Genomic DNA, 22,022 nt, shown 5'->3' with positions numbered 1-22,022 from the left:
GATTTACAAACACATATCAATAGTCCATGTCTCCTCTTATCCCCACTCCACCCTTTCTTCTCCCCCCTCCAATAACCAGGAAGTCACAAGCGAAGAGCTGGAATCATGGAAAGTGTATTTGCAAAATTTATTCAAAGAAGAAAAAAATGTCTCATATGTTATTTGCAGAACATGATGAGACAACCTCTACAGCCGGCTGATGAATGAAAACATTTATTTGTGAATAATTATTTCAACTTTTACTGGCTGAGTACACCACAATTATTACGTGCAATTAATTTGATCAGCTCTGCTTATGAACAGGGAGAGTTTTCATTAAAATCCAGTCAGAGGGATGGATGCCTGTCACAAAGTGATCCATACGGTTATATAATACAACTTTTAATTAAGCGAAAAACAGTCAAAAACAATGGTAGCCAGCATCTAATTTGTGCACTAAAGACTGTTCTGCAGCAACACATTTCAGTATCTACTGAAATGCTGAAGAGATGAAATCAGAGATAACATTACTGTTTCTGCAGGCTTCCTTTGGTTCATCTCACTTGTCAGTGAAGGTCTATGGTTATGTATTATGATTTCCTTAACACAAGTCAAATAGGTCAATGCTTTTGCATGTATGGTATATGTTGGATTGTCTTTATGTTTAGCTGTTTTTTTTACCAACACTCATGCAGCTCTTAATTTAGGAACATAGCATAAACTTTGCCTTCAGGTATATAGCACCTTCAGCATTTTTAGATTCTCTCTTTCATTTTGCATCTTTTCCAGATGATTACTGCATGCTACTACTGCCACCTAATGCTCAAACAAGTCCTCAGCCTTTATTGGAAATCAGGAAATTTCAATGAGCTAGTATACAACTTCAACTGAATGAAATGAAATGGGGAAGAGTCCCTCTTAGGCCTTATCTGCATGAGAAAGTGATTGAAATGTCATTGGCAACCACGAGTTTGTCTCCTTCTCCGATTCCACCATTGCTAACACTGGTGAGCTGCTGAACTAATGGCAGCTAACTTTTAGGATATTTCTACTCTGTAGCCCAGTGGTCACCAACCAGTAGATCGGAATCTACTGGTAGATCTTGGAGCCTCTGACAGGTGCTTCTGACTGAGTTGGCCAAAAGGCTATCACGTGCCAGCACTTCAACTGCCCCTCCCCCCACTGCTGTGTACCTCCTCCCTTTGCCTTGGAGCTGTTCCCCTCTCCCACCCTGTATTCTATCTCCACAGAACAGATGTGGGGGGGCAAGGCTTGGGACAGAGAGAGTTTGCTGGTTGCTTTGGAGAGTGGTGCAGGGCCAGGGCAGGCATGAGTAGCCCCACTGCACCACCTCCCAAGTAGGGTTGCAAGGTAGACCCCATCAAAAAAACAGACTCTTGATTGTGGGCGGGGGAGGAGAACCGGCTGGGAGGGGGGCAGGGCTGGCCGGGAGGTGGGGGGACAGGAAGCAGAACTGGCGGGGGGGGGTTTCCGGGGGCCGCTGGGCTGGACGGGAGGGGGGGAGGCCGGAGGAAGGGGGGCAGGAAGCAGACCTGGCAGGGGAAGGGGATGCAGCCAATGGCCACAGCCGGAGTCCTTCGGGCCACATCCCTGGCAGGCACTCCCTTTAGTTGCAAGCAGAAGCCGGGTGGAGGCAGGGTTGCGATTGGCGCTGGGAGCCTCTGATTGTGTGCAGAAGCCCGGCAAAGGGAGTTGCATTGAAGTCCCGGCCCCCACCCCGCCCCACCCCACCCGGCTTTTGCACGTGACCACAGGGCTCCCAGTGCCAATCACGGCCCCACTTCCCAGTTGCTCCCCCGCCCCTGCTAGGCTTCAGTCCGGCACCCAGCCAGGAATTCAGAAAATACCGTACTTTGCACATGTCCAGTATTTTCTGAATTTTTCTACCGGACAGACGGTGCAAATACCCGACTGTCCGGTAGAAAACCGGACACCTGGCAACCCTACTCCCAAGAGCCAACTGTGGTAAGCAGTACCCTGCTGGAGCCTGCATCCTGAATCCCTGTCCCATACCCTCTCCTGAACCCCAAACCCCTGCTCTAGCCCTGAGCCCTCCATAGACCCAAACTCCCTTACAGAACCTTATTCTAAATCCCCTCCTGCAACCCAACCCCTGCCCCCACACTCAACTCAGAGTCCCTCTCACTTCATATCCCTTAGGCAGGACTTGAATCCACCACCCTACCCTAACCCTCTGCCCCTGCCTGATAAAAGGGAGGGAAGATAGGGGAGGGAGGAAGAATGGAGTGAGCAGGTGCAGGGCCTTGGGAAAGGGGCACAAAGGAGGTGGGGCAAATTTGGGTTTGAGATAGATGCTGGGTTGCATTGAAATTAAACAAGTGATCTTGTGCTTTAAAAGGTTGGAGACCACTGTTGTAGCCAGAGTTCCAAGAGAACAGACTGTTGAGAAGGTTGAGCTGAGAATAAAGAACTCTTGAGTTCTTTCCCATTCGCCTCTGATATTATTTGTATTGCATGCTGTGGTTATTATGGTGGGACCTAGGGGCCCCACTGAGCCCTTGTCTACACTAGGGAGTTATTTCGAAACAACTCCTCTTATTTTGAAATGACAAGTGAAGCGTCCACACTCCCTAGCCCATTATTTTGAAATAAGAGGCTAGTTATTTCAAACAACTCCTCCTGCTTTCCTTGGGGAATAAGCTCATTTTGAAATAACCAGTGTTGTCTTCAAGTCGTCATTGTCAAGTCCAAGTCAAGTCTCAAGTCACTACAGTTCAAGTCTAGTCTCGAGTCCCTAAAGTCACTTTCGAGTCAAATCCCAAGTCGAGTCTCAAATCTTAATTTAAAAAATGTCAAGTCACTTTTGTACAAGCCATCAATATCGGCATTTTCGGACAATTTTTTCACCAAGTCGATTAACAAAATTAGCAAGTCTCATGTCACAAACAATGAACCCGAGTCAAGTCAAGTCACCTAGGCAACTTAAGTCGGACTCAAGTTCAAGTTGTGGGACTCGAGTCAACAACTCTGGAAATAATTCCCCAAATGACTAATTTCCTAGCATAGACATGCCCTCAGAGATTAGGGTCCTGTTGTTAGGTAGTGCAGGTTGAACCTCTAAAATCCAGGACACTCAGGTCTGGCAACATCCCTGGTCTGGCAGGACCTCAGATATTGATGGACCAGATTGCCCCGGCTGGGCAGGTTCAGAAGCACAGTCTAAGCTGGGCTGGCAGTAGGGACACATTCCCAACAGGGCTGGCACAGTGAGGAATACAGCCCTGGCCAGGGCTGCCAGCAAGGAGAGCCGTCCCAGCCAGGGCTGGAGGCAGCAGGGCCAGTGGCCAGAAGTGCCACCCTGCTAAGGCTGGTGAGCGCAGCCCCTCCCAGGGCTGGCGTGATGGGAAGCAGCCTCAGTTGGGGCTAGCTCAGTGGGGGCAGCAGAGCCCATGATGGCTGGTGGTGGGGAGCACAGACCCAACCAGAGCTGGAGTCAGCAGGGCTGGCAGCTAGGTGTGCAGCTAGGGCCAGCGCCATGGAGGCGGGGGGGGGGGGGGGGGGGAAATGCAGCCCTGGCCAGAATTGGAAGCAGCAGGGCTGGCCTCTGTCCAGAGCTAGCATAGTGGGGGCTAGAAGTAGCAGCAGCAGCCCTAGCTGGGAGCAGAGCAAACAGCCTGGTAGGGAGCCTTTACCTTCCCTTGTCCAGCATACTCTGGTTTGGGACCACTCAGATCCTGAGGGTGCCGGACAAGGGAGGTTAGAACGAAAAGAGTGCACCATTCAAAATGGATCAACAAACCGGTGACAATGGCACAAGGTAGCAAACTATTTTGCTCAGCACTTAATCTAGTGGTTTAGGCATTAACCTGGACCCCAGGTACTAACATGGGTTTTAACACAGACTTCAGTCATCAGCTGAAGCAGTTAGGATGGGATTATCACAAAACCTCCCCGTTTTCTGGCCTGTGTTTGTGTGTACAATGTTTAAAACACTTGGGATTAAGTGGGATTTGCAAATATGCTGAGGGTGCAGCTAACTGATCCCTCTGAAATTAAGGGTATTGCCATTAACTTTTTGTAGCAGCTAGACTGATGCTGAGCATTTTTGAAAATCACACCTACGAGTATTCTGTAGCACCGCCAACAAATAAGGTGCTGAAAAATCCAAACAATTTTAAGTAGGGGTACAAATTACCAGAGCAGAGCAGTTAAGTGTGCTTACAAAAGCAAAAGCCCGTTTCCAGCTGGGCTGAGCACATATTGGCATTGCACTTCTTCCCGGTGGCCTTTTTCAAGGCTAGTGATTTGCCAGACTGAAGGAAGCTGAACTGTGCACTTTCCCACCACCTTTCTGGAGGATCACAAGGCTGCATTAACTTAGGACCCTCTTCTGAGGGGCTAGCATGGTTCTACTGACCGAAGTCCCAGCCTGTCTGGCTCCACTGAGGCTACATTCAGGGACAGATCAGGAGGAGACCATGAGGTACAAGCTCTCTGAGCTAATGGCCTGGCCTCTGGCACTTGTGCGAGATCCTAAGCTTTACCCTGCCTTACCTATAAAGGTAGCATGAGGGCAGGGGAGGCTGGAAACCACTAATGGAAGATGGGGGAGAAGAGGACAATGGAAATCTAATGGAATTTCCTGAACCAATATAAGAATTTTTCCTGCATAGGGACACAATTTGGCCCATCACTATATTTTTTATATAGATAGAGAAACAGATGTGTACATAGATGCAGATACATAAAGCTGACAAGTCCTTACCCCCAAGAGCTTACAGTAAATTAGACAACACAAAGCATGACAAATGGATGAGGATATGGAAGGACACAGGTTAATTTGCACGCCTCAGCTATGCCATTATTTTTATCTACCTTTAACTCCTTTGTACAGAACTTTCATATATTATTATGGGAGGGGGACATGGTTTTCAACTGGAGACAGCTTACTAGGGGCTAATTCCCAGTCCTGTGCTCTGAGGCAGAACAGCCTACTGAACTAAGAGGAGGAAGGAAAATGAACATGACACCACACTAAAGGGCTCTACAACCAGGCTATATCTACACTACAAGGTTTTTGCACAAAACCAGCTGTTTTTGAGCAAAAACAGGCAGAGCATCCACACCTCAAGTGCATTTTTGCGCAAGACAATCTACAGTCAATAGACAGAACAGAGGGCTTTTTGCAATTTAGGTGTACCTCCTTCTATGAGGCATAACTCCTTTTTGTGCTAGAGCTCATGCACAAAAAGGAATAGGTGGACACACCACAGGGATTTCTTGCACAAAAAAGCCTATGCAAAAAAACACAGGTGCTGTATGACCATTCTGTGAATGGCCATCTGAGCTTTCTGGACGTGCTTTTGCACAAGTTTTTGCGCAACATCTTTTCAGCAAAAGGCTTCTTCCGCAAAAACCCTGCAGTGTAGACAAAGCCCCAGTGAAAAAAAGATATTCCCCCATTCTAACTTTTGCATTGCCCAGCCTCTTTTTTAAAATATTTTTATGTGCAAGGCCTACATATTCTTGGGCACCAGGAAGTCCCAGAAATTAAGTCTCGGACTAAATTTGTCAGGGAGAAAGAGACTTGCATACATGTGTGAACAATTCCACAATTAAGTCACATCACTGTTCTGATTTCTGTGACATTACAGATCACACAAGTACATATACAAATGAGCACACCTGGTTAGTAGGCACACAATTTGCGTAATTGGATGTACAGCTCAAACACTTGTAGTGGCACTGCTGTTATGGGCAATATTTTCACTCATACAAGGATTTTGGTATACTTGATCCACTTTCTAAACTAATTTTCCCAAGTGCAACTAATTACGAAGTTCATTATTTTTTAACCTATTCTAAATATTTTAACATCCTTATGCATGACTGCGTGATTTTCCGCACAAATCACCTATAACTTAAAAACTTGCTAATTCCAATTAAATATAGTATGTTTCAATGTGCACAGAATAGTGAAGAAATACTTTATTTTTTGGAAAAATTGAGTTGTAGCATATTGTATTGTCAGGTTTTCCCATGTTTTCTTTTACTGTTAAGGGACAGCAGAGTATTAAGTTTTATAATTCAACTCTAAATCCTAGTAAGAAACAAATAAATGTTCTTTCAGTATAATTTGAAAAGCAAAGAACAGAACATTTTCTTTGATTATGTAGCTGACTGGCAGTTATTAAAAGTACAGGGATGAATTTCTCCAAACAAATATTTACAATTAATTCTCTCACCAAAAGGATCTGAAAATTATAATTACAGAACTAAAATATATGATTTCCAGCTATATTCCAGCCTTGCAGACACTACTCAAAACCTTAAACGGATACTCTGCTTGATGGTAGACAGGAATACAGTGCTTTGCATAAAATGGAGAACAGTAACTGTGAGAAATCAGAAATTGTTTTTACATATAAATTCCTAGTTTGCACTGTGGCTAGTTTAATGGATAAAGCAGGAAATCCCTACTCTAGTTCCCAGTTTCCATAGATCCAGAATAATTTTTAGCAGGCAATAACGCCACTCCAGATTTATCTTGGTATAACTGAAATAGAGCAGTGACCAACTCTGTTCTATTTTTGCCCAACTAAAAATGCTATGTCTACATACAGCTTATATCTAAATTACTTATATTACTCAACCACCTCCCTGAGTGATATAAAATTAGACCCATAATCTCCTGCTTGGACAGGGCTGTGCCACATAGCTACTGTGGTTTGAGTACTTCAGCCAATAGGAAAGCTCTCATTAACAGAGCCACAATATTGGACAGCTTACAGCAATGTAGTTGACTTAGAACATGGCTCTAGTAGACTTCAGTGGTGTAGCTGCACCATGTTAACGACCCTTCTCTCTTACCTGGAGAGAATACTCATTTCTCACAGGACAGAGGAAAGGTTCAAGTAATATTGATAAGAAACCTTGGAGGTTATCAACTAACAATTGAAAGTAAAAATTACTCACCAGTTAAACCTGAAAGGCTTACACTGAAATTAATAAAATCCAACACCCCAGAAAACTAGCTATGATTTACTGTAATTATATCAAGTACCTCCCCATTCGTCGCTGGACTGTGTTTCCCCTGCATCTGTAATATAATCCCTTATTCGAATGTTCCATATTTCAGAAATAATTTGCTAAATACATTGAGTTTTATATGTCTCAATGGTTTGGAAAAGCATGCAGCACACACATGGCTAAATTCAGTGTCTGGACATAGAGCTGGGTGGGAAACTGTATTCCTGTATCAGAGATCGCGATTTAAAGAAAACCTTCCTGTGCTAAACTGACTCAGTAGTTGACAGGCTGCAGCCTTGGGCCCTTTAAATCCCTGCCAGAGTGTTGCATTTCATGCTCTGGGCAGTGCTAAAGGATAAGGAAAGGAGATGGGGTGCCATGCCCCTTCCGGGAGCACAGGGCCACCTCCCAACACACACCCCTTGTATCGGGGCTCGTGTTGGCGCTGCTGTTCATGAGCTAAATCTAAAAGCATTTCAGAGTAGGTCACTTAACACATTTCAGCTCAGTTGGATTTTTACATTTGAAAAATTTTAATTAAAAATGTCAAATGGCAAAAGTTGAATTTCATTTTCAAAAAAAATGTTGAAGTGGGACAATTTATCAAAATAAGAAATTTGTCAAAACAAACCCTCTTCTCCCCCTCCCCAAAGTTTAAGTTTTTAATCAGAAGATTCCCTAACATTGGTTTGCCAAACACTGAGAATGAGCAACAGGGAATGGATTACTTGATTGTTTGTTCATTCATTGCCTATGGGTCACCTGGCATTGGCACTGCTAGAAAATAGAGTATTGCGCTAGATCAGGGGTGGCAAACCCATTCCAGATGAAGAGTCAAGATCCAGCTGGAATCAGCGTGAAGAGCCAGGGCAAAGAAGAGCCTGTCCTGGAGAGGCATAAGGATCTTGCGCAAAATGGGGTTTTTGCACAAAACAGAAAGTGGCTACACTGCTTCTGTTTTGTGCAAAAACCCCTTGTGCAAAAAGAAACAGAAAATGTGCTAATGTTGTCGCAACTTATGCTAATGAGTATCAGCATATTTTCTGCCGCAAAAACCTGTAGCGTAGACGTAGCCAGAGAATAAAGGGTGATCTTATAATTAGTGCACTGAACTGGGATTCAATGTTCTAATCCCTATGACACAGTTCATGTATGATAACGGGTAAATCAATTAACCTCTACCTCAGTTGTCTGAAAAATTGGGTTAATATAATAATTACTCGTTTAACACGTGCCCACTTAACACATTTTTGCAATAGCATTTTATTTTTTGGGAATGTTTTTCAAATAACACGACAGTCCCCGAAGTAACATGAAAATAATCAAGTGGCAGACTACTACGTGTGGTGGTATAAGTTGGTGAGTGAAAACAGTGGTAATATGCATGAGCGGATGAATACATGTGGACAGTGCTCCTCCGCTCACTCACGTGTTTATCTTTAACAAATCGCAGTGACTTGTGTTACTAGATATCTAACGCTGACTTTGATGACCCAGCACCAACAAAAAAACTGACTTTCACCACCTGAAATGCAACCCCCACCTTTTCCATTACTTTTAATGGGAAAATTGACCCCGCATAGCACATTTTTGCTTTACAGAAACATTTTCAGAAATGCATCTGTAGTGTTAAATGAGGAATTACTGTACTTCAATTCTTCCTTCCCCATTAGGGGCATTTTTGGGACAAGCACTGCCTATTGTCTTTTCAGTGTTCCTACTGAAGGGAGTTATTGATCTCAGCCAAGACCTCTGTATGCTCCAGTGATACAAACACAAGCAAGCAGTGGTGAACATGTACAGGTTTAAGTACAACTGCCTTGAAAACAATATCAAAACTAAAATGTTTACACACTTTATCAAATTAAGTTTCAGGCAAGTTTTAGGTGCAACATGGAATTTCTGAGGTGGGGAAAAGAGGGTAAGCACCCTAGTCACTTGTCTACCACAGTCAGTCTCTCTCATCCAATCAATATTTATACAAAGTGAAGCAGCTCTAACGGGAGGGAGGGGGAAAAACCCAGAAGAGAGCAATTGATTGGTGTCTGATGATTTTTCAAGAAAATATTTGCAAGGTCTCTTGTGTTGCCAAATGAAAAATGATTTCAGTTTCTCTTAAAAGAAAATTCTTGTCTGGCTAGACCTATTAATAAGAGTTTGATACTGATCTTGATGGCAGCAAGCCCTCTCAGTAGAGACAGCAAATAAACCATTAAAGCTGTGAACCTGTCTAATAGAACAAATGTCTGATTTGTGCAACCTGGCCCAAATGAAAATGTATCAACATGCTATATCATTGGACTCACCAGGTAACGATCTATGGCTCGATGTAGAGTTGGCAGCCAGTATCAAGTGGAATGCCACAGGAGTAATTTCTGGGCCAGTTTTGTTCAACATTTTCATTGATCTGGATGATGGCATGGATTTCATCCTCTGCCAGTTGTAAGTGGGTGGGAAGAAGGGTAGATATGCTGCAGGGTAGGGAGAAAAGGTCCATAGTGACCTAAACAAATTGGAGGTTGGGCCTAAAGAAATCTGATGGAAGTTCAACAAGGGCAAGCATATAGTCCTACACTGAATCTTATGCACTACCAGAAGCTGGGGACTGACTGGCTAAACAGCAGTTCTGCAGAAGACAACCCATGGATTACATTAGACAAGAAACTAGATACAATGGCACATTGTTGACTTGCTAATAAGAAAGCTCAGAGCATATTGCACTACATTAGGAAGAGCAATGCTTGCCCATCAAGGAAAATAATTATTCCTTTCTACTTGGCACTGGTGAGGAAGCATTTGGAGTATCGCATCTGGTTTTGGGCCACTCCACTACAAAATGTACATTGACAAAGTTGAGAACGTCCAGCGGAGGGCAACAAAAATGATTAGGTTACTAAGGCCCATGACTAATGAGGGAGAGGCTGAGGGTTAGGGTTCTGCACTTTACTCTGCAGAAAAGAATGAAGGGGAATTTGATAGCAGCCTTTAAGTACTGGGAGGGAATTCCAAAGATGGAGCCAGGCTAATCTTAGTGGTGGCAGATGACAGAACAAACAGTAATGGTCTCAAGTTGCAATGGGGAGGTCTAGTTTTGATATTAGGAAAAACTATTTCACTGGAAGGGTGGTGAAAGCACTGGAATGGGTTGCTTTGGGAGGTAATGGACTCTCCAACCTTAAAAGGTCCAACCTTGAAAAAACCCTAGAAGGAATGATTTAGTTGGAGTTGATCCTGGTTTAAACAGAGGGTTGGACTAGATGACCTCTTGAGAACTCGATACCCTAATCTTCTATGCTAACCAGTACAGGCAGTCCCCAGGTTACGTACAAGATAGGGACTGTAGGTTTGTTCTTTATGTTGAATTTGTATGCAAGTCGGAACTGGCGTCCAGATTCAGCCGCTGCTGAAACTGACCAGCGGCTGACTACAGGAAGCCCGAGGCAGAGTTGCTCTGCCCTGGGCTTCCTGGAATCAGCCGCTGATCAGTTTCAACAGCGGCTGAATGTGGACGCCTGGGACAGAGCAGCTGGGGCGCTGCCGGGTAGGTCCCCGCAGCGCCACACCTCAGCGCTGTGGGGACCAACCCGGCAGCACCTCAGCTGCTGTCCCAGGTGTCCCCAAGTCAGCTGCTGCTGAAACTGATCAGCGGCTGATTCCAGGAAGCCCAGGGCAGAGCAACTGGGCTGTCCCGCTGCCCGCATGCTCCGCGGCTTTGCTCCGCGTCTCCCTAGTCTGCTGGGGGGGGTTCCCCCCCAGCAGACTAGGGAGATGCGGAGCAGCTTTTCTCGCCCCGGAAGATGCGGGCGGCGGGACCACAGCGCATCTGGACATCCTGCCGCTCACGTCTTCCGGGGCGAGAAAAGCCCCGTTCGTAACTGCGGATCCGACATAAGTCGGATCTGCGTAACTCGGGGACTGCCTGTATATGAACAAAGTGCTCCAGCAGCCCCATTGTGCCCTCTCTCCCCCCCCCCAACCCCCCGGTCATCTCTCTCCAGGGAAGGGGCTTAACAGAAGTGGTGCAATGGGGGGGGGGGGGGGAGAGAGGCGGGAAGAGGGCAGAGTATGTGGGAGAAGGGATGTGGCTTGAGAAATGAGCACGTACACACACACACACACACACACACACACTCACTCTGCAGGAACTCCCAGGCTGGATTGTGAAACTGCTTGGGCTGCAGGTAATCCATGGAGAGTTTGAGCACCCTGTCTTAAGCACAGACAGCTGAAGCGGTCATCTTCAAACGATTGATTTAAAGTTAATTTTGCTCTCCAGGCTTGTTGTCCAGGCTTTCCATGGACTTTTCCTCTTCACTTGTATCAAAAATCAAGATCCTTTAACATATTTAGGTACCTAATTCATATGGATTTCAATGGGAGTTCTGTACCTAGATACAGAGACTTCCAACTCTCCCACAGCACACCCAAATCCAGTTTTCAGGGGGTGCCAGTACAACAGTTTTCTTTAGTTGGAGTTGTGAGTGCAACACTTCAACACCAGCACTACCACGACCTGCTGCCACCATTCAGGTCTCAATTTGTTTCAGAAGGTATTTATTCTAAGTAAATACTGAGTCCATGGCAAGTCTGAAGCTAAAAAGATCAACTCTGATTTGACTGCCTAGGAAGAGTTCCTGATCTCTTCCATCCAGTGCTAAGAACACACTGCATAGTGTGTAAATCTAGGAGAAGTCATCAAATTGAGGTAACTGAGGGCTTGTCTACACTAAATGGTGGATCAATGCTGCAGGTACCAGACAGCCTACAGTTGATTTATTGTGTCTGCGTAGGTCGATAAGTTGACCTCCAAGCTCTGTCAATTCCAGTGCTCCACTAGGACAGGAAAAGTAGCTGGAGTCACAAGAAAGCAGCTACCACCACAGACCTTACCATGTGGAAGACATCTCTGTAAGTGCATCAACTTCAGCTACACTATTTGCATAGCTAAAGTCATATGTGGTTACATGAACTGGGGTGGGGGGAGGAGTCTGTAACGTAGACTAGGCCTGAATGGGAAGTGTGGGTTTCCTCTGCAATCTTTCTAGAAAAAGTCTTATTTAGCGGTGTCTTCCTTCAAATTAGTTGTCTGGAATCTTAACTAACCTTCAGTCCTTTAACAAACAAATTATACTCACTCTTCAGTATCACTCAAGTGACCATTAAATTATCCTAAAGTTTTTAGAACAAAAAAAAGACAAAAAGCCAGATTTGCAAAACACCAAATGTATATTTACATCCACATAACACGCTCAACTAAAATGAAATACATTATAAATTAAATGAATAATGTACGTCTACTGCTTGACAACATAGGGTTTCAACAATTTTTTAAAAATCAGACAAAAAATGGAATGAAATAAATATAACAGAACAAAATCAACAATTTGTACCTCTATACATGCACTGTTCTCTCCAAAAGACACAAAAACCAGTAGTATCCCAATAGTTAATACTGATGGGCAAAATTGTAATTTGAAGTACAGGGCTGTAACTCCATTAAACAGGAAAAATCGTTGTGTACATTGTTCTCTAATCCATTCCCAAGAGATCTGGGAAGAGGCCAAAAAATAAAACTTGAAACAAGTGTACCAACATGAGGAGGGATTCTTTTAAAGTCAGATTTAGTAATTCAGATTTTTTTTTTCTTAATGCAGCCTTGCGGAATTTTTAATTACATACCCCCTTAAGATGCATAAAGACAATTACAGCATGCATTCTATAAGACTCATTGAAAGATCAGACAAAAAATAGATTAGCCATCTTCCAAGTGAATTCATCTTCAAAAAAAGCTATAAAAGTGCAAAACTAGGAAAACAATCTAGATTATGTACATATGGCTCAGCTTATGAACAGGAAAAAAGTAAATAGTGTACAATTTCCTGATACAAAGCACTTCATTACATTGCCAGTTTACAGAGACATTACAATTAGGTTCCATTTAAATTACAGGAACTAAGCCATACAACTAGAATGTCAAGTTGCATAATGAAAACAAGAATTTCTAGGTTTTGTTATTTTACATTTGTTAAGTGAGGGACAAAGAGCAAAATTAACAGTCTAATTATTTCTTTTAGGCTTAAAATATACAGAAGTCAAAACCAGGTACAAAAGAAACAAGTGTCAACTACAGGCTTAATGTAGAAATAAAATTAAAAATATGCAACAGCTCTACTAGTTGGGATCTGGCCATTCTCCCTTTACAAAATTAATTGCATGTGCATTAGAAACACTCTTGCTGTCTTCATAAAAATACAAGGAACAAAATTCTCCCATAGCATACTCTTATACTTGTGATACTCCAGTTTGTAATTAAGATGCTAAAAAGACAAAGAAGCTTCTGTGCCTTATCAAGCAGTCTGAACCATGGTAAGTAAGATTTAAAAAAAACCCAAAACTTTGTAGTTCCCTGTGTTCAGATTGTAAATCTGTTCTATATTGATGTTATTTTTGAGTTTGGACAAAAATGCAAAAATAGATACATATTTATTTAGGAAAAATAGTATTATGTTTGGTAAAATCCTGTACACCTGAAATATTCAAATATTTCCTCTATATCCTGCAGTTATAGTTTAACTGTTGCTGACAGATCCTGCATAAGAAGGGACAAGAACTGCATCACTCTCTTGCTTTAAAGGTAACATGCTAGCAAAATCAATTCAAGGGAAGCAAAGTTTGTTTCCAACAAATTATGGTCCTAGATTAAGCAAGATTGAACAGCAAAGAGTTAGCACCTTAGCTAGGATGATCACAGTACTTCTGAACTGAACAAGTTAATATATAGTTTTTAAATATTTTTTCCAAATTAACAGTTATAGCAGAAAAACGCAATATGAGAAACTGCCACCTCTATGAAAGAGAAACAGTATTTAAACCAACACGCTTAGATATTTACAGAGTTTACCTGAGGTGCAAGGATTTATATACCATTTCAAACAAGATCTCTTTCAGCAGCGCTCAAGTACGTAAAAATATAATTCCTACCTAATATTTGGTCAATTGATTCTAAAGAAAAATATTATTCAACATTGAGATATACATTCTCCACACCTTTATAACCCAACTGTTCAGACTACAATTTTTATGGCTATTTAGTACAAATGTTAACAGAACCAATTATAAAAAACTGTAGTGTTTTATATACAGTACAATCACAGCTTAGTTCAGTAGCTTTCACCATTCATGTCTCTCAAGGGATGAACTGCAAGTAATAACTCCACAAAATATGCATTTGCATCCTCAGACCTAGAACAAACCAAAAATAGTTGTGCTATAAACTGTAACATTTAAATAATGCAGCTAAAGAAAGCTCTTTAATATTAAAATTTAATTTATATATACACACACACTTTAATAGGTATATTTAGATACCACACTTCATGTGAACACATTAATGTATCTATCTGGTAGATTAAAAATTAGCTTAAGACATTCAAACCATAAACTGAAATCCAAGCAAGAAAGAGAGATACATACAGATATATCCAAACTAGACTCGGGGATGGGGGGGGGGGGGGGGAGGAAGAGGAGGAGAAGAGGGGAAACCTCGAGTGAGAAGCAGTTAGCAAAAAGGTCAGAAGAGACTATGGATGTTAAATATCAAGTAATTTACTAGTCAAGTAGTTGATGGAATTTTCATCAACTACATGACTAGCAGATAAGCACTTCCACATTCCTCTTTTGAAAGGTACAAGAGCCCCCACTGGTAAAGCAGAACTCCACATGCAACCTGAGGATAGCAGAAAGTCCTGCTGAGTCCAGGCTGCATGCGGGTACCAGCTTTGAAATGTACAAGAGTCCCCGGATGATCCAGGGCTACATGCTGTGCTGCGGCTTTGAAGTGCCACGCAGCTGATCCTGGGCTCTGCGTAGCATTTCCCTAGAACCCGGGGTCAGCCGGGCTCCACGCAAAACACTGCGGTGGCATTTCAAAGGGGCAGCACCACACAGAGCCCACGATCAGCTGCGCACCACTGCCCCTTTGAAACGCAGCGCCGCACAGAGCCCAGGTATGGCTAATAGAGGCAGCAAGGAGGGGGCAATCGATTAGACAACTCAACTATCTGATAAGCATTTGCGGATAGTCAACAAGTCCTTAACATCCTTAGAAGAGACCCAAGAAACTGCTGTAGCAAAACAATCTAACATTCTGTAGATATAAAAGCTTTGGTTTATGGACTAGAGAGGTGATAGTTTTACATGCTCTAGAGATCTGAACTATGTAAATTATTGCATAAGTCTGGACACTACAGCATTCAAGGAGTGTCTACCTGAACTGGAAGGAATTCCAGAAAGAGGAACAAAAGTGGTTAGGGACTAGATAGAAATATATAAAGGGAGAATAAAAACTACATACAGACTACATATTTAGGGTCTTTTCTAGGGTGTTCATCAACTCAGCATCTGAACACACCAACAATGATCTTATTCTCAACAATGGGGGGGGGGGGGGGCGGGGGGAAGAACTACTCCGGATTATAGTGATTTGAGGCAAAAGTGGATTATGTGTCTTGACCAAGGTGACAAGTCACAACTCCAAAGCTGACTGCTTGATTAAGATTTCCCTCTGCCTCTCTAAGAAATAAATTATCTAATTGGGTCAAATAAATAAATAAATTCAAGTACATATAATACATGAGGCATCATGGCAAGGAGCTGAACATCAGGGCATGTTTCCTGAAGAATGATAAGCTATTTTTCTGGGTAGAGATTAAGTTTGACTCAAGAAGTGGAACTTCAGCTATTTGACACCATCTAATGGCAATTCAAATTTGCAGTGCAATCTCTTACTGGAAGGGAAGTTTGTCCGATGACAGCTTAGAGATCAAGTTTTCATAAGTGTATGTAATCTACTAATGCCAGGTGCCTAGTCATTTATAAGTCAATCGTCTTTTTTTTTTGGTAAATTCACATTTTACCTTTGAGTAATCCCTTTCCCTGAACACGTAATGAGTTACTACTGTAACCCTTTAACCTAGTTTAATGTTAAATGTAAATTGTTAATGCTCCCATTTTTTAAAATAAGCTCTTCCATATCAAAGGTGAAGGATCAAAACCAAGTCATTTGAACTCTTCAAAATACAAACTTAAACTTCAACCGTGATATTTAGTTCATCTCTCATAATAAAAGGGTCTTTGTATTCTTCTCACTGACTTAATTCACACATTTTTTCATAACTTCTAATTGCATGTACTAATATATTTGATGTCAGATTTAACAAGTATCACAAGTAACATTCAATTAACAGGATTGTTTACCATTTCTCGACGTAAATCAAGTTTTCTTGTCATTTGGTCGAAAACGTGCATTGCCAATAAGACTCTCATAACTTCGCTTTTGTAGCAAGCTGTTAGATAACTGTTGATATGACACCGGCCTTTTTCCTGATAAAAGAAATATTAAGAGGCATTAACAAGATTAGCTGTAAAACAAGGCTCATACAATTTACTCAATGCCCTTTTCATTTAAGAGAGAAGTGATATTACAGTGCCTTTCACCCTGGCTGTGTCTACACTGCAGGGTTTTTGCACAAGAGATCTTCTGCAAAAACTTTTTGGGCAAAAGCATGTCCAGACCTCAAAAATGCATCGCAAAAGTGACGTGCTTTTGCACAAGAGTGTCCACATTGCACGGATGCTCTTGCGCAAGCAAGTTCTGATGGCCATTAGCAGAATGGCCAGCTTTTTCTGATAGGATCTTTTTGCACAAGAAACTCTGCAGAGTGTCCACACCTGCTTTTTTGCACTACAGCTCTTGAGCAAAAAGGAGTTATTCCTCTCCCCATGAGGAATAACTACCAGCAAAAGCCCTCTGTCCTGTCAATTTACTGTATTTTTTTTGGTGCAAAAATGCACTTGGTGTGGATGATCCACTGGTTATTGCGCAAAAACCTTGTAGTATAGACAAAGCCCCAATGTTTCAGAAGTAATTTTCACAAACTACTTATATACAGGCCCGCCAATGGGGGGCATACTTGGGCAGTTGTCCTAGGGTCCAGAGATTTTAAAGGGCCCAGAGCCCAGGTGGAGCTGAGAGCTGGCTGGGGGCAGGCATGGCACAGTCCAGGCTGTCTTCTCCCCTAACCCCACCCCTTCCACCCAAGGCCTGGCCCCTTCTGAGGGCCCAGAGCCAAGCCCACTTCCCACCGCACATATTGCCCAGTGTCTGGCAAAGTCTGTCCATACCCCTGCTTATAAGTACTGAAGTGTAGACAACTTGCGAGTGGAAGCCCGCAATCAGAAGAATGCACAGCACAACAATTTTAGAGAAAGATAAATGGCAGAACCATCACCCTAAACATGGGATATGGAATTTTAAGCATCCAAAAAGCCTATAAGAATGTCACATATTAAGGCCTTATATGAAACACCACTCCCACATACTTTAAGTAAATGAAAAGCTGAAGGAACCTTTAAGTTTCTCTCCACAGAACAGCGACATACAAGTAGAATGTAATATAATCTGTACAAGTTCTTCAAAACCGTTTTATTTCTTACTACAAGACAGTGTACTAGAAAGTGACTATTTCCACCCAACTGGAATCCACACTGCCTTATGTCTACCACAACTTTTATTGGACTTCCGGTGTAAGCTATTTTATGAATATCTTAAATTTAAATATAGTGGACGACTAAACAAGTCATCTGTCAAAATACCGTGATACTTGGTACAGGATTTCAGCCTATTCTACATGCTTTATATGCATCTTTCAGAAGTATTTGATAAATTCGTGTACCAGAGTAACAGGCTGCATTTCAAGTTTAAGTTTCTTTTCAACATTACAGTACAGATTTATGGCAGGAGTTGGCAATCTAGGCTCATGAACCATATGGCTCTCTAGGGAGCCCCAACTTGGCCCCCCCCCTTGCTCCTCCCACAGCAGGGAGCCAGTGCTGGCACTGCAGCCTTATGGTCATCGCAAGACTGAAATGCCAGAAGGGGCAGAGGGAGAAAGCCCCAAGGCTCCCCACCAGCGTGCAGGGAACAAGCAAAGTTAAAAGGACTCCGCTGACAGCATTTTCCTCTCCACCCCCCCCCCAAAGGGGGGCTCTTCCCATCCTCTTCCCCCCTACCGGGGAAAACCAGGAACTGAAGATGGTTCCCTGCGTACTGCTAATTTGTTCCCTTGGGACTCGCTTCCTGCAGCCTCCCCGGCCAACTCTTCCCAGAAGCGACCTGCTAGCGAATGGGAGCAGCAGGGGGCGTATTACATGTTGCTTGCCGTGCAGCACAAAAACAAGTGGCCCCCACCTCCTCCTGCCTAGACCTCCCCTTCACTCACCCCCTGCCCTCTGCCTCCTGGCCAAAATCTCCCCTGCCCCCTGGCCAGGCCTTGCACCCACACCCTCACCCCCTCCCACTTAGATACCACACTCCCATCCCTATCCCGTTCACTGACAGCCCTGTCCCACACACTTAATGCCTCATTTTTGGCCCCAACCTAGAGGCTGGTGAGCCCACAAAATCCAGTAACCCTGGAGACCCCGAAGAGTAAATTTGGCCTAAGGCCTTGAACATCAGTCCTCCCTGCCCCTCCACCCTCATGGGGCTGGAGCACTAGGGGAGTAACATGTTTCAGTTGGGGGCTACATGAGTGAGGGTTGGGGATTTTTGGAGGGGGTTTTTTTGCTTCTCACTTGTGTGGTCCCCGAGTGATTTTTCGGCCACTGACCCAAAAAAGGTTCCCCACCCCTGCCATAAAGACAGACAGTGTTGAAACCTTTTGTTGTGGACATATTATTTTACTTTGTTTAAAAAAAAAAAACTTGGCCAACAAGCCCCAAATTGGGGCCCAATCCCTATCTGGCTACAGTATCTTAGCACTCCTGCACACTCACCCATACCAGTCCTGAGCCCATCATGCACCTGAACCCTGAGCCCCTCAAATTGCCACATCCCCAAACTCATGCAGCCTCACATTCTCGGTTCTCTGCCAATACTCCCGCCCCTCCACACATCCCGACTTTGTGCCGTGAGCCCTTCACACACCCCAGTCTCCTGCCCTGAGCCCCTCATGCATCCCAACCCAGACTCCTGCATCTCCACATCACCAGCTTCCTGCCATAACACTGAAAGAAGACAGCCTGAAGACCTGCAAAAATTCAAAGAACTGTGCAAAAAAGATGCAGCAGCAAATGTCATATTAAATGAAATCTGAGTAAGTTTAATTCGTGCTACAATTAATCATTATGTCAATTATCAATACTATTAAGTTGTATATTTTCAGTCATTCAAATGGACATTCTTATACTGCTCTTTGTTGACCACTTGTTCTGAATTTTTATGTAGTTTGGCTCTTTGGTTTGAAAAGGTTGACTCCTGATTTATGGGTTGTTGTTTCTTTAAATCTTTGTGTGCATTTATAATAAACACAATTTTGTAATGCTGTTTGGTATCTTCTTTGCACAATACACTCTTCCTAAGGAGGATACCAAAGTTAAATTGCTGTGTATATTCCATGAAAACCACAAATGCATTCTGAAAGAACCAGGAAGGCTTTAATTAAATTAAAATGGAAAAGCTAAATTAATATTTCAATATGATCTACAAAATTGATAGTGTCTGAGCAATTGTCTTTAATTTTCAGTCTCTGCCATATCAATCAGCCAACAGATTATACTTGATAGAGTGCTGCCAACGCAAATGACGACTAATTTTAGTGCAACACAAACAGTTGTTTCCGACTGTGCGTCTCTTCTGTGCAATGCAAACTAGGACAGTTTTTTTAATAATGACAGACAACATGGTTTAATCCAAGTTTGCCATGGTAGAACTCGAGATGTGAAGAACTGGTCAACTATTAGATAAGCAAATGCTTATCAGATAGTTGACAAAATTGTTGATTAGTCACCCCCCCCCCCCCCCATCAGAAAGAGGCAGCAAGGGGGGAGAAGAGGGAACTTCAAAGTGGCAGCACCCTGGGGAGACCACCCCAGCTGATCCTGGCACTCCAGCTTTGAAATGTCAGGAGGAGCCTGATATCAGGCTCCCACCACAGCATTTCAAAACAGCAGTGCCACCCAGAGCCTGGGATCCACTGGGGAGTGCCCCAGTGGACCCCAGGCTCCACATGGAGCTTTTGCCTTTAAACAGCTGTAAGGCTGTTTCTACACTTCAAAGGCAGATGCGCCCTATCAAATAGTCCAGCCATGGCCAACCCGCGGCTCTTGCCCCCCAAAGTGCAGCTTGCAAAGCCACTCCTGTGCTCCCTGCCCAAAAGGCCCCTGGCCCCTGCTGGTTTCCCCCCAGCTTCCCTGTGCTTGCCAGGTTGGAGCTGAGGGGTTTTAAAAATGGTGCCCAAAATGGCAGCTGTCTTAAAGGGGCAGCCTTCCTTTTTTTTTTTTAAGTAATTTTTTTTTGGTTTTGCTCAACAGTTCTGTTCTGGGAGAGCTTTTTATTGTGCGTTTGACAATTCTGGTGCTGCTCTTCGCATTTTTTCTGCCGCTGTTTTGGCTCTGTTAAATGGGTTGGCCACCCCTGAACTTGTCAAATAGTTAGTGCAAAATGCATCCACAATTAGATTAGTCAATTACCCACAATTTAACAACCCTAGGTGGAACATTCTAATGACAATCCAATACAGCATTTAACATGATAACATGTTCATAGGGCCTGAATAAGACAAGGCCGGAAAAAAGGGTTTATTATAATATCCTTATTTCTACCTGATATTAGAACTTACAGCTGTACACCCACAACTATTTTCATATGCAGTTATAAAACATATCCCTTAAGAGTTCTAGATGTAGAACATAGAAATAGGTAAGAAAGTTTCTCAAAAACCCAAACAAATCCATCTGAATTTACATACATACATATATAGAAATAAAATGACAGTTCGCAAGAGGTTTAATTATTTTAAAATGTTCTCAATGTACTGGCCTAGAAAGTCTACCTTTGGTTTTTATCTAGGTACTTATAAAGCCTTCTTCAGTGTAGTATCTACTTGAGGCCTTTTAACCAATTACTGGAAAAAAACCTGGTGTTTTAGGTAATAAAGCAGAACTTACTCAAAGTTTGACTTCTCATCTGAAAGCTACAGACCACCTGTAGTACTGTTACTATGGACATTATAGCATCTGAAGGAAGTTCTACTTATGAAATCTGAATTTGTGGACAAAATAGCACACACAGCACACACACTGAAGTAAGTGGTGATTTTATAAAGATCTGGCATAGGAACAGTCTCGGTTTCTGGGAGTGTTTAAAAAGTATAGGAAGACTGACAGAATACAAGTGAACTCCAATACAGGCATTATAGGAATCCAAATAGAAAGTCTAATGCATTGCTGCTTCTGAAATTCATTTCCACAAAAGGGGTTCATTGCTTTCCCACTCTGCTAGCTCCCAGTGTACCAAGCCCTCACATCCCTTTACTTCAGGGATTCCCTGCAACGCCCTCATTTCCCCCTCTGGCTGTGTCTCTATTCCTTTCTACTACACTATTGTACTCCATTCTGCCATTTGGTTTCCCTTCCCATCCTCCATTCCGTGTCACTATTCTTATTACTGTTCTCAGACAGAATACAGAACTTAGTTTCTGAGGGTATGTTCTTCTTCCACTGTTTTCGATTTTCTTGCAGAAGAACGCAATTGCAGAGGGTTTTTTCCAGCATTGCTAATCCTCATTCTACGAGGAAAAAGCCTTTTTGCGAAAGAGCTCTTTCACAAAAAGGCGTGTATAGACAGGGAAGAGGGAGTTCTTTTGGAAGAAGGAGAAAGAGGAAAAGGCACAGGTGCCCTGGTGGCCATTCTGCCCATAGCAATCACAGCTTACATGCGAGAGAGTATCCATTCAGTCTGGATGCTCTCTTCTGAAAAAGTAAATCACTTTTTCAATACACTTCTGCAGTGTGGATGCGCTCTTTCGGAAGATCTCCTCCAATAAAACTTCTCCCGAAAGAAGCCTGTAGTCTAGATGTAGCCTGAGAGGATAGGTAGGCTTGAGATGGGTGACAGTGTTATGTTAATTGCTTGCTGCTACTGACATTTACCAAGGTGACAAAAGTTGGTGGGAGAGGCAGGGGTGGGGGTG

At 43.1% G+C, this 22,022-nt stretch overlaps 1 protein-coding gene across 13 annotated transcripts in view; it reads right to left on the bottom strand.

Annotated features, from left to right (window-relative positions):
* The window catches only part of ZNF217 (zinc finger protein 217), a 101,458-nt gene that overhangs the window by 52,036 nt on the left and 27,400 nt on the right, over positions 1 to 22,022 (bottom strand). For 8 of the 13 annotated variants that reach the window (XM_075901181.1, XM_075901180.1, XM_006129420.4 and 5 more), the window contains 2 exons: positions 16,246 to 16,371; positions 11,111 to 14,232 (listed from right to left, as the gene is read on the bottom strand). In XM_075901181.1, coding sequence (XP_075757296.1) covers positions 16,262 to 16,371 — 110 coding nt within the window. In that variant the 3' untranslated portion in view covers positions 11,111 to 14,232; positions 16,246 to 16,261. Of the gene's footprint in view, positions 1 to 11,110; positions 14,233 to 16,245; positions 16,372 to 22,022 lie in introns of those variants that run through there. The other 5 variants (XR_012896514.1, XR_012896513.1, XR_012896515.1 and 2 more) reach the window with 1 other exon arrangement.

The sequence above is a fragment of the Pelodiscus sinensis genome, chromosome 18, assembly GCF_049634645.1.
Source record: "Pelodiscus sinensis isolate JC-2024 chromosome 18, ASM4963464v1, whole genome shotgun sequence".
Classification (NCBI taxonomy): Eukaryota; Metazoa; Chordata; order Testudines; family Trionychidae; genus Pelodiscus; species Pelodiscus sinensis.
This window is presented reverse-complemented; position numbering and strand designations above follow the sequence as displayed.